The 17460-nt window shown below is 35.9% G+C and overlaps 1 protein-coding gene across 5 annotated transcripts in view; it reads left to right on the top strand.

Annotated features, from left to right (window-relative positions):
- Window positions 1-17460, top strand: part of LOC150095598 (small glutamine-rich tetratricopeptide repeat-containing protein alpha-like) — a 279209-nt gene that overhangs the window by 169205 nt on the left and 92544 nt on the right. For all 5 annotated transcript variants that reach the window (XM_090410599.1, XM_090410600.1, XM_090410601.1 and 2 more), the window contains one exon: window positions 16598-16635. In XM_090410599.1, the coding sequence (XP_090266725.1) occupies window positions 16598-16635 (38 nt within the window). The remainder of the gene's footprint in view (window positions 1-16597; window positions 16636-17460) is intronic.

The following is a 17460-nucleotide window of genomic DNA, read 5'->3' on the forward strand; positions in this document are numbered from 1 at the left end:
CCTACTGAGTGTTCCTGGCAAGTTCTATGCAAGCATATTTGAGAAACAGTTAAGAAGAATTGTGGAAGAAAAGCTTGGTGAAGAACAAGCTGGATTCAGGCCAAATAGAGGATGTCAGCATCAGATCTTCACTTTACGACAAATAGTTGAGAAAGCATGGGAATATAACAAAGATCTGTATTTAAGCTTTGTTGATCTGGAAAAGGCATATGACAAGGTGCCAAGAGAGAAGCTATTCAATACGCTACAGATATATGGTGTCAATGGGGCATTATATCAAGCAATACTTAGTCTTTATTTCAGTTGTAAGTCAGCAGTTAGAATTGAAGGAAGTACACGAAGATGGTTTAATGTTAAATCTGGAGTGAGACAAGGATGTACATTATCCCCTCTGTTATTCATTATCTATATGGATCACATTATGAAGGAAAGTGGTATTAAACATGATATCAGAATTGGAGATGTTAATGTCAGCTCTTTGCTTTATGCGGACGATGTTATACTTCTAAATAAATACGCTACAAGTTTGCAAGATTGCCTGACTAAATTGAGTAACTGTTGTAATAGATATGGTATGAAGGTCAGCATTAAAAAGACAAAGATGATGAAAATAGGTAGAATTGTTGAAAATGTCAACTGCGTTGTGAACGGGGAACCTGTGGAATAAGTAAAACATTTCAGTTACTTAGGCACGATTTTTAGTGAAGATGGTAAATTAAATATGGAAATAGACAACAGAATCAACAAAGCTGGTTTGGTAGGAAGTCAATTGAATAAATTCATATGGAATAAGAGAGAAATTAGTAAGAACACTAAATTAGCTATATACAAGACAGTGTTCAAACCAGTTTTAATTTATGGATCTGAGAGCTGGGTCAGAACTAAAACACTTGACCAAAGACTAGAGACTGCAGATATGAGAGTCCTAAGAAAGATTATAGGCGTGAACAGATGGCATCAATGGCAATATCATATTAAAAACGAGGATATTAGGAAAGAACTTGACATTGTCAGCATTCAGGAATGCGTTAGCAGAGCTAATCTCAGTCGGTATGGTCACCTAAACAGAATGGGCGAGGAAAGATTAGCAAAACAAGTGTTCTCTGTCAGGTTGGCAGGAAAACGACCCAGAGGAAGACCAAGATATAGGTGGATTGATACAGTACAAAAGTGCCTTAGACAATAGAAATATAAGATCTGATAATGTTGGAGTCTTGACAATAACAGACTGATTTGGAGGAAAATTGTAGATAGGAAGTTAGTAAGGACATAAATTTTTCATGTAGTACTATCATATCCTGTACACCCCTTGAGGGTACTTGTCAGGAAATTGATGATGATAATGATAATGATTATATAAACAAAATGAATGATGTACTGATACCAACATCATACAGGCAATTAGATATTGAACCAACCTGGATGATTCATAATAAAGTAAGTGATTTAATAAGAGATATCTGTAATTGGCCCAAAGAGGAAAGACTGAATTACTTCAATTACTTCTCGTTATTCCAAGTATTTATGGTGCTTCAAAAATTCTCAGGGTGGGCATATTGGATGATTAAAAAATTATGGTTAGTCATTTAGAAATCTCCATATTAATACATCTTTATATTTGTGTGTTATTGTATCAATCTGAAGAAATATAAAATATTGTTGTATGAAACTAGTCATTGATTTAATAAATTATCTTACTTTTTATGTGATTTTTTGGCAGTATTAATTGAATAATTTTTCATCTTGTTTGTCGGGGGGTCCTCAACAAGTCCCAACCTTGTTCAGAAACTATTGCAAAATCAACAGAAAACCAAACTAGGCAAGAGAAAACAGAAAAAGTAACAGGTATTCCACCTTAATCTTGCATTCAACAAGGAATGTCCACTTGGAAAAATATCACCTTCTTCATCTAGAAAGATTAACAGGATCTCCAAAATCAGTCACTATAGAATCCATTCAGGACATCATTCTTTTTGAGCCAGCAGTGCAGTCTGAAAAACTTTATTCATGGCAACATCTACTGAAGGAATACCAATCACAGTTCCGCCCACACACACACAAACACACACAAAACTTTAATCATTTCTTCAGGCATGATATTAGAGTGGGATCTCCTTGGTGTTCTTGATGAGCAGATATGCTCAAAATTGTGAAGGACAAAGGAGTCATACCTATAAGGAAAATTCTCATACATAGAGATGGTCACCTGATTCCCACCAGGAACATCATTCTTACATTCAACACACCAAAACCATTGCCATATTGTCAGAGCAGGTTGTCTCATTTGTCCAGTAAAGCTCTAAATCTTAAACCCTATGCACTGCTTTAAATGTCAAAGTGTGATCATTTTCAGACTGTCTGTCATTTCTCTACTATCTGTGCAGGATGTGGTAATAAAAGTCATGAGAATAAAGACTAAGTGCAAAATGCTGAAATGCCCCAATTGTGAGGTCACCTGGCTTACTTCCGAGCATGCCAAAAGGTGGAAGGATTAAAAGGAAATACAAAAAATTAAGACTAAGCTGAGCATCCCCTATCTGGAGGTGAAGAGACTATGTATCACAAAAGTAGCAACAGCAGTGCATCAACCCTCTTATGCTGAGAAGGCAACTGTAAAGAAACTGTTAACATAGACCTTAACCTATATGTTGGTTTTTGCCTTCTTATAACTACAATATCCCTGAATGGTATGATATGCTTAATACCTCTTTAGAGCATATCAAAAAGAAATATTGATATGGCTCACTCCTGATGCCAAAAATGGTTCCCCTACATTAGAATCCACTAGTGGTGGTGGTGGTGGGGGGTTTTTTGAACATGTGCTGCAGAGAATTAGACATGCCTCCAGCCCCATTAATAGATGGGATAGATATCTACATTTTCCCACTAGTAGATAAAACAATTAATATATACCTAGTGTCTTATAGGAGTCCCGTTTGATGTTTTGGATAGTTTTCCTGAGGAAGAAAAATTGATGGACATGGGCCATTCACAATTCTTCAAAGATTAAAAAAAATCCAAGGTCAGTGAAAACAGAACTTCACAACATCAGAACACATTCACTGCCAGGCTACACTCCCAGAAATAAATAATGAACACAATTCTAATAAAGTAACAGCCAAGTCGGATAAAAGAAATGGCTACAAAATGATTTTGCTGGATTTTGCAAAGGCATTTGACAGAATACTACATGAAACACTGTTACACAAATTAGAACAAATGGAGATGGATGTGATACTGGTTAAGTGGATAAGAAGGTGGCTGCTGGACAGATATCAAAAAATAGTATATGGAGGGACAGAATCGAGGCAAAAGCAGGTGACTAGTGGTGTGCTACAAGGTTCAGTGCTGGGACCATTGCTGTTTAATTTATATATAAATGATACAGGAAATATTTATTTTGCTGATGATACGAAATTAGGTAGAGTAATAGTTAATCAAGGGAATGTGGAGAGCTTACAGAATGATTTAAGTAGGTTATTGATATATGCAAAAGATAATGGGTGTCAGTTTAATATCGAGAAATGTAAATTTATGCACTTTGGGATAAATAGATTACAAGCCGTTTATCACATGGCACTGTACTCCAGGAAATAGATGAAGCTGGAGATTTAGGGTGGTGGTAGACAGAGTTAAAGTTTAATGGACATATTGCTAAGATAGCACATAAGATTACTTGGATAGTGAAGAACACATTAATAAGTAGAGATAAGGAAGTCATAATTCCTCTTTTATAAGGCCTTTATATGCCCACATCTGGATTACTGTGCTCAAGTCTGGTCCCCTGGGTTTCTTGGGGAGAGATTCAGATGCAAGTGACCAAGATGGTGAGTGAAATGTGTCCTATGAGGATAGATTGAAGGTGTGTGGATTACAGAAGTTGATTGATAGGAGAAGAAGTGGGGATATGAAGAAACATTTAAGTTGCTTAAAGGATTTTATAGGATAAATGCAGGGGAAAATGTTTCTGTATTTGGTTGGAGGGACCAAAACAAGGGATCATTCCTGGAAGTTGAATAAACGTGTGGTCAGTTCTCACAAAAAATCTAGTCCTCAAGGATGAGGACTAGATTTTTTGCCTGCAAAGTGGTGAATGAGTGGAATGAGTTGCCAGAGTTGTATTTTTTCTGTTAATGGATTCAAGGAGAGGTATGACATATTGTGTGGATAGATTGGGTCTCCTGCGATGAGTCTTTGGACTCCATGGAGGTGCCCATATAATAATAATAATATTCAGTAATTTTGCTTGAGAGACTAGATTTCACACTTCATCATTGTCACACTCACTCGCCTCATGGGTACCTTCACACAAACTCACTTGCTTCCACTCTAATTGCTTTAAGTTTTCCTGAATTTTCTCTCTCTCTCTCTCTGTCTCTGTCTCTCTCTCTCTCTCTCTCTCTCTCTCTGCATCTACCACACCAAAACCATTTAGATGCAGTCTATCAGCATTATACAAAATCCTTCTTTCTGTCAAATCACAGAAATTTGTGACACAAATATATCATTCCTTCTGCTCAACCTACTTATAAACTCATTAGCTAGCAACGTTCTCCTCTATCATATTGTGGTAGGAGACTTAGTCTTCACCTTCTCTCTCTCTCTTCAGTTTTGCCTCTTCTTACATCTCCTTTACATCCTCCCTCATAGAACGTTTCTCAGATCGTTTGTGCCAACCAAGACAATCATTTCCTTCGACTTACCTTTTTGCATCTGGATAGCATGAATAATATTGTGAATTTTGCACTAGGGAAACACGATTTTGCCACACTTTTGTTACGTACTCCACTGATTGTTTGAATGAGCTATTTAGTTTGTAAGCAAGCCTTGTATTTTTTTTTTTTTTTTTTTAATATGATGTTACAATACAGTATGGTGGCAGAGCAATGGTAACAAAGACTGAGAAGGAGGACGTTGCTAGCTAGTCTCTGTATATAATTTTCTCCTTAACTTGTTTTTGTTGTTTGTTTGCTCGGTCTTTATTATTACTTTGGACCACCTGCTTCCTTTTCTTTTCAGTCCTGCTAATCTCTTGTCGTTTCAGCAATTTTTCAGTTTTGCATTTTGTCCTGTGAAGGATAACATTAGGCACTCACTTTTGAAACATTTAATATACTCTCTCTCTCTCTCTCTCTCTCCACTTTCAATTTCCTTCCACATATCCTTTAATTTTCTTGACAAAAACGTTTCACACACACTGCACTGCACAAAATCCCACAAATTCAAATCACCCGACAGCATGGTCTTTGCCACCATTGCTCTACCATGCTTTGGCACCATACTGTATTGTAATATCGTATTTAAACATAAAGAATACAAGGTTTACTTACAAACTAAATAGCTCATTCAATCACACACTTGTTTAAAACAAAAACTACAATAAGTTAACTTAATATTATCAACTGTAATATGAAAAAAGTTACTTATCCTTCAGGCGCGATAAATCCAATCTACACACACAATACGTCACCTAATGGCTACTCCATTAGGATGATATACCCTTGTAAAGTGGTCACTCAGTAACTCGACTATTTTATCTGTTTCTGTCACCTTGTGACCATCATCATTAAGGTTAATCTTTCCTATTCATTCTTTCTCTTACTTGCCACATAACAATTTTTGCCTTCCTTTTCTTGCTGGTTACAATCTTGCCTTCCTTCCTTCCACTCCTTTGGAACTTGACCCAGCATAAGACTGAAACAAATATGTCAAGACCAATGTCAGCTTCCTGGCATATTCTTTCAAAATACATAATAGTAAGTATATTACTAAAACATAACCTCCCTTTAGCAAATCCATGCTATCCATCAAAGATATTACCACTGTTGTCGACCCAGTTCTGGATCCTGGTTCTCACCAGCCTCCCCAAGACATGAACCATAATGACTGATACACATATAAGCCTATAATTTGATGCTTGAGTTCTGTCACATCCCTTATGAAGTGGCACAATCTTGCTTTCCTTCCACTCCTTTGGAACTTGATCTAATGTAAGACTCATATTAAACAGATATGTCAAGGCAGATGCCAACTCCCTGGTACATTCTTTCAAAATACGTGGTGATATATTATCAAGTCCCACAGCCTTGTTAACATCAAGTTTGCTCAATTTCCCATATACGTGCTGTTCACTTACAGTCAGTCTCTCCTCATCATCCACTGCTCTCAAACTCTCCATGATGTTACATTCACAAGAATAAAAGATCTTTATGAACTACTCATTAAATATCTCAACTATATTGTTTGCAGCAAATGTTCTTATACCATTTTCTTCAATTGGTGTTATCCTTCCATAATCATTCTTGTTTTTGCTGGCTACATATCGAAGGAACTCCCTAGGATTTTTTTTTTTTTTTTTTTTTTGGCTTCATTTGCTAACTGCTGCTCATACTTCACTTTTGCTACCCTTACCAACCAAGTCACTCTCCTTTCCTGTTCTTTGTAATCCTCATGGAATTTATTACCACTCCTCTTATGTTGCCTCCATAATGCCTTTCCTCTGTTATTGTATGCTTAATCTCTTCATTCATCCATTTCATACCTACCTTATTTAACCTTCTTACCCTTGGAATACATTTGGACATTGCTTTTACTAGCTATTTCTTGAATATTACCCAAGCAGCATTGATCTCCTTTCCACTAAACTCCTCATTCCATTTTACACCTGTAAGTTGTCTCCTGAGCTTCTCATAATCACTAGCCTTGTAGTTCCACATATACCCTTTCCTCACAGAAGTCCTCACACTGCTGGCAACCACTTCATGGTCACTCTCACCAATCAGAGGATGATTTGAAACCTTATTTGTAATAACAGCCTCTGATGAGATGATCAAATCTAAGACCCTCAATTGTTGTGTGCCCTCTCATCTCAGTTTATATTGCCATAATTAAAATCTCCCATAATGATCACCACTTATTTGATTATACATTTCATGGTCATTGCCATCCACATGACCAGGTCTATAACAACATACAACTTAGTGTTTCATTCTATTCATCTCTATCTGAATCCATACTGCCTGAAAACCACTACCACTATTTCCCTCTTGCATCTCTTCCATGTATGGACTATCTCACGCCATACTGCCTCAAAACCACTACTGCTATTTCCCTCTTCCATGTATGGACATAACTCTTTTTCTATCATCAATAGCACTCCACCTCCCTTCTGACCCTTTCTATCTTCAGAAAATACATCATACCTTCCATCTCTATTCATGTCTGGATGTCATCCTCATCCAGCCATTTCTCACTTATTCCTACAATTTTTGGGTGGACAAACTCAATCAATGCAACCATTTCATTTGCCTTATTTCTTATACTTCTAGCACTTGTATACAAACATAACAGCTCATTCCTGTATCTATAACAATTTTACTGATACCACTTACGGGATGTGACTTATCCGTACTTTCCTTGAGCCATTTTTTTTTCTCCTTATTCATCTCGGAACCTTCTTCAAATTCAACTGTGTTTTCCCTTGATTCCAGGTGTCATCCCCCTCCCTTACTATCTACAAATGCATTCACATCCTCTTGGAACATTAACTTTTCCCACACTGTATTTCCCTGTCCACCCCGAGTCTCATTCTCTACACTCATGCTATCCACGTCTTCATTCATAAGCACCACTTCACTCTCTTCTTCCTAATGCTCCTGCTTTTCACATCGCTTCTTACTTGATCAGATTCATTTTTTGCATTCATTTCTCTGCCTTTTAGCAGCAATCTCACCAAAACCATTCAAATACAGTCCATCACTTATACAGTTCATTTAGCCCTTGAAACACATTCCACACATTAACAAACTACTCTCCTTTCTCCTCATGCATTTATGCTAACATTATTCACAATCTTTGCTCTCCTCCTCATTTCATCACTCATACCTGGGCAGCTCACTTACTCCTCATATCCAATGCCTCAGTCACTGTATCCGTTTTACCTCCAGGAAAACGAACCTTGTGCATCTTCTCATTTACCACACCTCTAGTAATTGAATCTCTGTTACCTCTTTCATGCGAAACTTATTTCGTTTTTTTATTCTACACTCTTCCATACATGTCTAGAATTCTCTTCTAGTGGTAAGACTTATACGTTGGTTAGACATAACTGGTAATTAATTTACGGAATTAACAACGCATATAAAGTAAATTAATTAAAGATAACTTTAATGAATCACTTCTATATTTCGACAATGTCACATTGTCATCTTCAGGAACATAAAGATATGGTATGTGCACTACAGGAACTAACAAAGCAAATGAGGCAGAAATTAAGACACTAATTTTGTTCCTAAAGTCCTAATGGTGCCCTCTTGCGGGCTAATTTGGTAGTCTTGGCCGTTGGGCTGAAGTTCTCATAATGAAAGTCTCCCAAATTTGGGGCAGTTTCATGCACCCAAATTTGTTGAGGTTAGGAACGTTTTTTAGAGCTGCTGAAGATTCTTTGAATAATCTTTCGTATTTAAACTTGCTGCGATGGATTATTTTTGTCTTCTTCCAACGAATTTTATGGTGGGTATCTAAGGCATGGTCTGCCAGCCCAGAGCGGCTGTACTGGTGAAACCGGATGTAGTCTTGGTGTTCTGAAATCCTGATATTTGTTGTTCTGCCTGTTTGGCAAAAGTAGGACAATTTGCAGCTGCAAGGGACCTGGTATACACCAGGTAGGTCTAGGGGAAGTGGTTGGTCTTTGGTAGAGCGGATAAGGGATGCCAAATAGTGGGTTTTTGTGGGGCGGAGTTTAAACTCCGCCCCACAAAAACCCACTATTTGGCTTCGTTATGTGGATGATGTGTTTGCTATTTGGCCACATGGCTCAGACTCACTCCACTCCTTCCTAACACACTTAAACAACCAACATCCCAGAGTCCAGTTCACCTTAGAAAAAGAGGAAAACAACACCCTACCCTTCCTAGACACTTTAATCACCCGCCAGCTTGATGGATCTTTGGTTTTCTCTGTTTACAGAAAACCCACCCACACTGGCAGATACATTCACCAGCAATCCCCCCCCCCCCTCACAACAATATGGGGTGATAAAAACACTATATAACAGGGCAAAATTAATCTGCTCAGATGACAAGGCCCTGACTATAGAACTAAACCACATCCTCAACACTTTCTTAGCCAATGGCTATAACCCCAAAAAAATCCAAAAAATACTAAAACCTGAAAACCACAACCCCCCTCCCCCCCTCAACAATAAAGACTACACCAAGTCTATCACTATCCCCTACATCCAGGGCACCTCTGAAAAAATAACTAATATCCTCAAGAAATATGACCTTACTTCCTGTTACAGACCATATAAAAAGTTGGCATCCCTTATCCGCTCTACCAAAGACCAACCACTTCCCCTAGACCTACCTGGTGTATACCAGGTCCCTTGCAGCTGCAAATTGTCCTACTTTGGCCAAACAGGCAGAACAACAAATATCAGGATTTCAGAACACCAAGACTACATCCGGTTTCACCAGTACAGCCGCTCTGGGCTGGCAGACCATGCCTTAGATACCCACCATAAAATTCGTTGGAAGAAGACAAAAATAATCCATCGCAGCAAGTTTAAATACGAAAGATTATTCAAAGAATCTTCAGCAGCTCTAAAAAACGTTCCTAACCTCAACAAATTTGGGTGCATGAAACTGCCCCAAATTTGGGAGACTTTCATTATGAGAACTTCAGCCCAACGGCCAAGACTACCAAATTAGCCCGCAAGAGGGCACCATTAGGACTTTAGGAACAAAATTAGTGTCTTAATTTCTGCCTCATTTGCTTTGTTAGTTCCTGTAGTGCACATACCATATCTTTATGTTCCTGAAGATGACAATGTGACATTGTCGAAATATAGAAGTGATTCATTAAAGTTATCTTTAATTAATTTACTTTATATGCGTTGTTAATTCCGTAAATTAATTACCAGTTAGAATTCTCTTCATTTCACTTTGCATCTATTTCATCTCTTGCCTTCTCTTTGCCAACTCAGCTTTCAAATCTTGCATCATTATTTTTGCTATCATTCACTCTTTCAGTTTTATTGCCAATGATACATGTTTATTTGCCATCGACACCACTCGCCACCTTACCGTTAATTCCACTCTGTTTTTCAAGCTACATTCTTATTGCTTTTGCTATTCTTACTCGCATCGATTGTTCAGTTCATTGGATTGCTCATTTGCTTTTTAAGCAATATTTCACTGCTCTTTTATAATCTCAGATGAGCACTAATCTTTCTTGTGGCATTCTCACTACCAACACCTTCAGTTACTGATACATTATTTCCCATCAAGTCATCACTCATATTACACACTAATCAAAGTAGATATGCGAATCCAATTTTATGCACCAATATCTAGTTTTTGCAGTGAATGTTAATACATTTTCTTCAAAACATTTTTGTGTAAAATTTAATTCAGCATGCTTTGGCCAAATTGCAGAATGAAGCAAGATTGAAAAATATCTATAATAATACTTCACCTAAACCATGTAACCCCATCTAAATGCAAATAAAATTACAGGAACCTTCCTTATTTCATAACCAAATATATATATGTTGAAACTTCAAAGTTTCAAAGAATGACCAGAGCTTATGAGAATGCAAACTGTGGCAGTGAGTTGCTTTAGTTTGCACTACTTAAAAGACACGGGCACTTCCCAGATGCTCATATATTTGCCTTTTATTAGTGGATTTCTGTTTCTGAAAAAACTTTTGGTGAATGCACTGGTAGCTGGTGCCAAAATAAAATGATTCATTAGCCTGGATTTTTTTATTTTTTAATAATTGAGTGTTATCCAATATAGTCATTTAATTTTTAGCATATTGTGAAGACTTGGCTTATTTGTCATCTGTATCCTTTTTACTTTTCATTTTTATTTTAGATTATCCATTAATGTCAGCTAATGTTTGTTGTTTTGGAGGATTCTTCTTACTTACTTGTTCTTACATTGTAATTTCATTTTGTCGCTGTGCTTGCTTTTTACATGATTAATAATAGATGTGTACTCCCTTTTACTTGAGTTTCATTTAGATACTTTGTTGTTTGCATATTTTACATTTCGCAAATTTTGAATCTTCACATAATATTTAAAAAAAAAAAAAAAAGTGCTTATAGCAAACATAACAAGCCTTTGTATGCTTTTCCCAATCATCTGCATTTGTTATAATGTACATAAATAATAGGAATTTTTGTGCTTTGGCTGAAGCCAAATATCTGAAAAACAAGCCGAATCAGCCAAATGCTGAAGCAAAACTGAACATTCACTGCATCCCTAATTATATTGATTGAATATGACAGACATTGGACACACTGACTTTGATAAATGACATGTAACAAGTGTTCAGAAAGAGAAGTGCATTCTGTTTTTCAGTTTTGATAGTGAATTTATATATTTTCATTGAGGTCTCTGAGAAAAGGCATTGAGGATTTGGCATTCACTGGATTAAATTACAAATAAGTCGTTACCATCAACATGTGTGACCAAAACTTGGATAACAGAGGATTGAAATGTTGAACATATTGTCCCAAAGTTTCTGCTGCAAGTTTGTTATGAGAGTAGGAAAAGATAAATATCCATATTCACTTTCTTTCACAAGTAAAAAATTATTTTTTCATTCAAAATACCAGAATATAGGATATGGAAAAGAAGACTTGATATCATGAGGTAATCAATTTTGTGAAAGAAAATCAATAGTGTTAGTGATTGGAATATTATTAAGGAGGAAATGTCAAAATTGTATGATATCATTGCTGCTCATAACAGTACTTCATGGTACAAACAATATCAGAGTAAAATGAATGCTTAATTTATTGAACTTACTAACATTTCACTGAATTTTTAACCAGCATTTTCTGAGTACAAATTACAAGTGTGGTAAACAATTTTCTTAAGATAACTGTAGAAACAATTAAAATTGTAGTTGAAAAGGAACTAATGCTCTAATAAGGCATTAGTTCCTTGGAGGTGGGGATGATAAAAAAATTAAGAAAAAGTCAGGCTAAATGCAGTCTTAGAATAATGGTTTGTCAGAGATCTTTGGCAAATTAATGCAAGCGTAATTGTTGAGGTTAGGAGTGTGTGTGTCCCATAGCTGATGTGAATTCTAAAAATAGTCTCTCAGACCTATGGCAACTTCTGTGTAGCACAGTTGTCTTCTTGTTCCATTTAATCTTATGAAAGAATGTCTGAACATGGTATGCCAATCCTGACTGGCCATATAGATGATTGTGGATGTAGTTTTTATGTTCTTAGAGACATGTTCACAGATTTACAAGGCTTTCCAAACTAGGATAAGCTGCAGGCACAAGGAATTTTATAACTCAAGGATATGCAAGAGGGTGAAACTGATCCTTAAGGAAATGGCTGAAGGGTTGCTAATTAGATGTGTAGTTTAAAGTGGCATTGAGATTATATTTGCAGCATTTTACTATCTTTCTGATGTGCTCTGAATATAAGAGATGTGAATAGTTTTGCAGTAATCTTGCATGTTAGTTGCAGGAGGGGTAGGGGGGCATACAGTATTTTATCTATTTTGTAGGGATTGTAGTAATTGGCTAAAAAGGTGATGGTACCAAAGTTCAGTAGCAAAGGCGGTGTAATTTGAACAAATAACCCTGGCTCTAAGTTTTGACTATTCCATGCTATTGGGATGGGTGATGGTGTGTGTGTGATTGCTTTTATAATCCATACACACTGGAAGGTATATATACAATCATTCACACCACCACCCATCCCCACAGTCCCTGAGAGAGAGAAAAAGCAAAGAGTGTTCATCTCACCCAGATATTTGCTTTATCTAGTATGATGAATCAATCCCAAGATACCTGGGAAACATGGGAGGATTGACCAAATACTTGGTCAATCATAATATAATTAAATCATTAATAATTAAACTATAATAAATTTAGTTTAATCCTTTATCCAAGTGTAAGCAAACAAAGTTTGCTCCTGAAGTATCTTCAGGACTGAGGCAACTCGTGATAAAGGTGGACTAAGCTCTCATCACTTGTCTTAGTATCTCCCATAATGCAAAGCACATCTCCTTGCAGACATACATAATGCTATGCATTAAAGGCACTATTATAATTATGCACTACCCAGACCGGTTTCGACCTTTATTGAGGTCTCGTCAGTGGGAGCCATACCCAGAGGTGGTGATACTAAGGTGGAAGTAACGGAGAAGTCATATTTACCTATCAGTCCTGAAGATACTTCAGGTGCAAACTTTGTTTGCTTACACTTGGATAAAGGATTAAACTAAATTTATTTTAGTCTAATCAAGTGGAAAAAACTTCCAACATCTTTCTCTAATCCAGAGTAATTTAATAATAAAGTGAGACCTCACCTTCGGCAACTCGTATAGGTATTATAAGTTTTTCACAATTAATTCTGAACACCATGTACGAAGGAAAAGATATCTCATAATAAATTCTACACAGACTATTGTCTCTTCAAATTTGGTTCAATTTTATATCAAGTTCGATGCTCCAATATTCCCATATGTTTTCTACCCATTTGATTTCCTATTCTGACAAACTATATGTGGTGGGGAAGAATTCTATGTGGACTGACTTCATTTGGTTCATGAATAATTCTCACTCTGCTTTTTGCTTATAGCAACGTTTCCCAAATGTTGGGTCACAAAAGCTAAATGCCAGGTCGCCTAAAAAAACTCTCGAAAACCTAGGTATTTCGTTTTGGGTTTTCTTTTTTCCACAAAACTCTAAATTACAAGTAAATAGTGTTTAATCGGGACTAATGAATAAATAATTTAATTAATAGAAACGAAAAACGCGCTCCGTCCTCGTCGCCATTTCACAGTCTCTTTGTTCGTGGTAAAGTAGCTCAACTAATGGCGAGGCAGTGCGGCGGTAGCCGTGCCACCAGCCGAATCATTTGGCTGTCTGGCATTTGTTTTACTCGCCTGCCACATACTCACTCTGCTTGTTCAGCTTGAGTTAAGCATCGAGAGAGAGCTTATGTTTTTGTATTTACTGATTATGTGTACCTAGCCCAGTGGATTCGGCTGAATAACCATAATTATTATAATTGTTTCTAAATAATTTATTTCATTCTTTCTTCATCTCGCTTGCCATTACCCATTTAATGATGGATAAATGGGTAATAAAACAACAAACAAACAATGTGCCGGTTACAAACTCTTCGATTAGCACCAATGAACAATCGAGTGATGTGCAGCCAGGCATGAGTTCTGAGAACAGCACTAACAAAGCCGCACAATGTGCTGTCTACTACTCTTACAAAAAAGATGATGATGTACTGGACCCAACAGTATTCTGGGCATTACATACAATTCAGTTTGATCAAGGGTGCTGATGACAAGAGAGTATAATATGAGTTCCATGCTGGATGAGATTTCAGCTGTTATCAAGGAACATATGCTAGGACTGCAGGCAAGTCTGAAGGAATGTTTCCTCCGAATCAACAGCAACAAAGCATGGATAAGGAACCCTTTTACAGTGAACGCAGAATCTGAGACAGAATTGCTGGATCCAGATGTTGAATCTATAATTGAACTGTCATGTGAAACAGGGTTTTCAACACTGGTTTTTCTAAAAAATAAATATAGAAACCAATTGGAAGTTGAACCGGATTTAAGAATAAAGTTATCATCTTTTCCTCCAAACCTGAAGTTTCTAGTTAACAAATAACAGCATCACACTTCTCATTAATAAATTACTTGGCTTTAGTTTAATTTCTTTATATTTTTGTAAGAGTAAATGCTTCTTTATTATAATTATAATAAATGAAACTCTATGAACATTCAAATCTATTTTATTTTACCTATTGTCTATAAAAATTTTAGTGGGTCACGAAGATGAAGTATTCAAATAACCGGACCACTTGGGAAACCTTGGCTTACAGCAAGATCTAAGTGAGGTTACATCTTTTTTCCATTAGAACCTGCACCTAAACTAGAATGAGCTGGAATAATTTTCATTGGTTAATTTTATATCCCATACATTTACTAGCTTTCAGGAAAAACTTACACTATGTACACTTTAAAGATAAGTTAAGTTTACTTTTTCCAACCTCTGATATTTTTTTTGCACAGTAATTTGGGTAATCTGAATATATTGATGCCTTCATAAAATGTTGTAAGACCTATCTTAAACCAAATCATTTCATTATTCATTCTCATTACAGTGTACTGTTTTACTTAGTCTTGCTTCTATCCAAATTCATCAGGAAATAATGAGATGCCGGACAATTCAGCACTCTTAACTGCTCTACAGGTAGTATTCCACTCTACACAAAGATACAGAATCAAATGAAACCATAATGACAAACGTAGTCATTACTAGGAGTTGATAAGCTTTCGAGGAAAACATGAAATGGAAATGAAGGCATATGTTTCATAGCTGAATATCCTATTTCAGAAATAACTTTTAGTTTAACTAAGTAATTTAATTTTGAAATATGATTAGGAATTGCATCTTTGAGATTCTCTTTGAGTTTATTAGAGAAATATGCATAATTATGTCTTTTACATATGTTTAGTAATAATCCCATCTAGGTTATTCCAAGAACTCTCCTTGTTGACTTCAAATACAGTTTCTGATAGGAATCTTATAGGAGACATTTAAATATTTGACCCTTACAAGTAATTAGTTTACTTTCATTAATAAGATGTCCTCCCACCCCCTCCCAGAAACTTGGGTTTTTCTTATTTCCACTTTTATCTCTTAAAACACTTTATTACTCTTGTACATTTTAAATAAGATTCACCACATATAATTAGCATTTTGGAAGAAGAATGATAAATGTCTTTAACTTTCAAATACTAGAACCTCATATATAGATCTTAATGGCAAACACGTTATCATTCATAATATAAGGCACAATGTTAAAGTTGTCTTTGTTATTATTAGACACCAAACACAATTTATACTATTCAAGGTGGTTAGTCCACATCAGGCAGCAGAAGTTACTGTGTGAAGACTAAAAATCGTCACATCACATTGGGATTCAAACACCTTACCTATTATGGTGAAACTAAAACAGTATCCTAACTGGCTGCTCATCCACAGTATCGTCAAAGCATGAAAAGAAACTGCTTTGATCATCACTCATTTTCCAATAGATCCAGACAGACTTAGTCATTCTGCAAGAAATGAGAAATAAATATAATTTAAAACAAAATCATTTAACTGTACTAATAAGTAATATCAAGATTTTTAAAATGATACTTCTGGTAGTATAAAATTTTTTTCTGCTGAGCATTTTCTTTTTTATTTCAGTAATTATTTTAAATTGCTTAGAGTTTATATTCATCCTCATATTGCTAATAGACTTATAGAGAAAACTATGTTAGAAATCCAAACATTGCATTGTAAATAACATTAGTAAAAAATAAATGTACTATTTATTGTATAGACTGTTATATTAACTGCATTTTAATGGACGAGCATTTAACATATTTTATCAGACATCTATGAGAAAACTATATTTGCACTTTATTAAAAACAAGTATTGCTACAGAGATACATTTCCAACTCTAGTTTCTGTGTTTATGTGAATTTATTAAAGCTAAATGTTTTGTAGATGACCAGTAATTTTTTTTTCTCCTTTTTTAAAGGCCACACAATTAATGCAAGATCCAAACATGCAAAATCTGTAAGTATCTGCTTTAATTTTTGCCACTAAATTTTAACTAAATGACTTTTGGAAGAAAAAAAAAAAATTAACTAACTAAATGATAATAGCAACTGTCATGTATTTCTCTTGTCTTTTCTTTGGTGTTTTTGGCTATTTCAAAAATTCATTATTGCATCTCATAATCTTTTTTTTTTTTTTTTTAAAAAAACTTCTCTTGTATTTGAAATTTATGAAAACATACAATACTTGCTAGTATGTTATTACAGTTGACTATTGCAAACTTGTAGGTGCTACAGAAGTGGGTTCTTATAATGAGTAATTTGCAGTGAATTTCTTTTAGCGAAGATTTTTTGAGACTTTTTTTTTTTTTTTTTTTAGCAGTTTGTTATGGTAGTAATACTTGCTTTGGTGCAAGTCGACGGTATTCTATTGGTAAATCTGCAATAATTTATGTTATGGGAACACTTGTACTTTATGTGTGTGTGTGTGTGTGTGAGTGTGAGAGAGAGCTTCCGTAGCTCAGTCGTTATACACCAAGTCCTTTGGTCAGAGAGATCTAGGTTCAGTTCCCTTCAGTGACATGAGGAACCTTTAGATCTCTTTTGACGAAAGGGGAGTTAGCTGGTCTCATATGGAGATAGGGTTTTTTTTACCCCGAAACTCGGGTTTTTTGTCCTCCAGAACAGGCACACTATCCCTGTGAACATATGCATCTACAGACATAGGACACACTGGAAGGCATAGGACTAACCACCTTATCCTTGAGTTGCGGTTGCATAGTCCAAGAATAGTTGGAAGATCGTGGGTGCATAAGTGCCTGTATGCCTGTTAGGACCACTGATG

This window comes from Typopeltis vanoorti, chromosome 20, assembly GCF_054136105.1.
Source record: "Typopeltis vanoorti isolate ZY-2024b chromosome 20, IOZ_Tvanoo_1.0, whole genome shotgun sequence".
In the NCBI taxonomy this organism is placed as follows: Eukaryota; Metazoa; Arthropoda; class Arachnida; order Uropygi; family Thelyphonidae; genus Typopeltis; species Typopeltis vanoorti.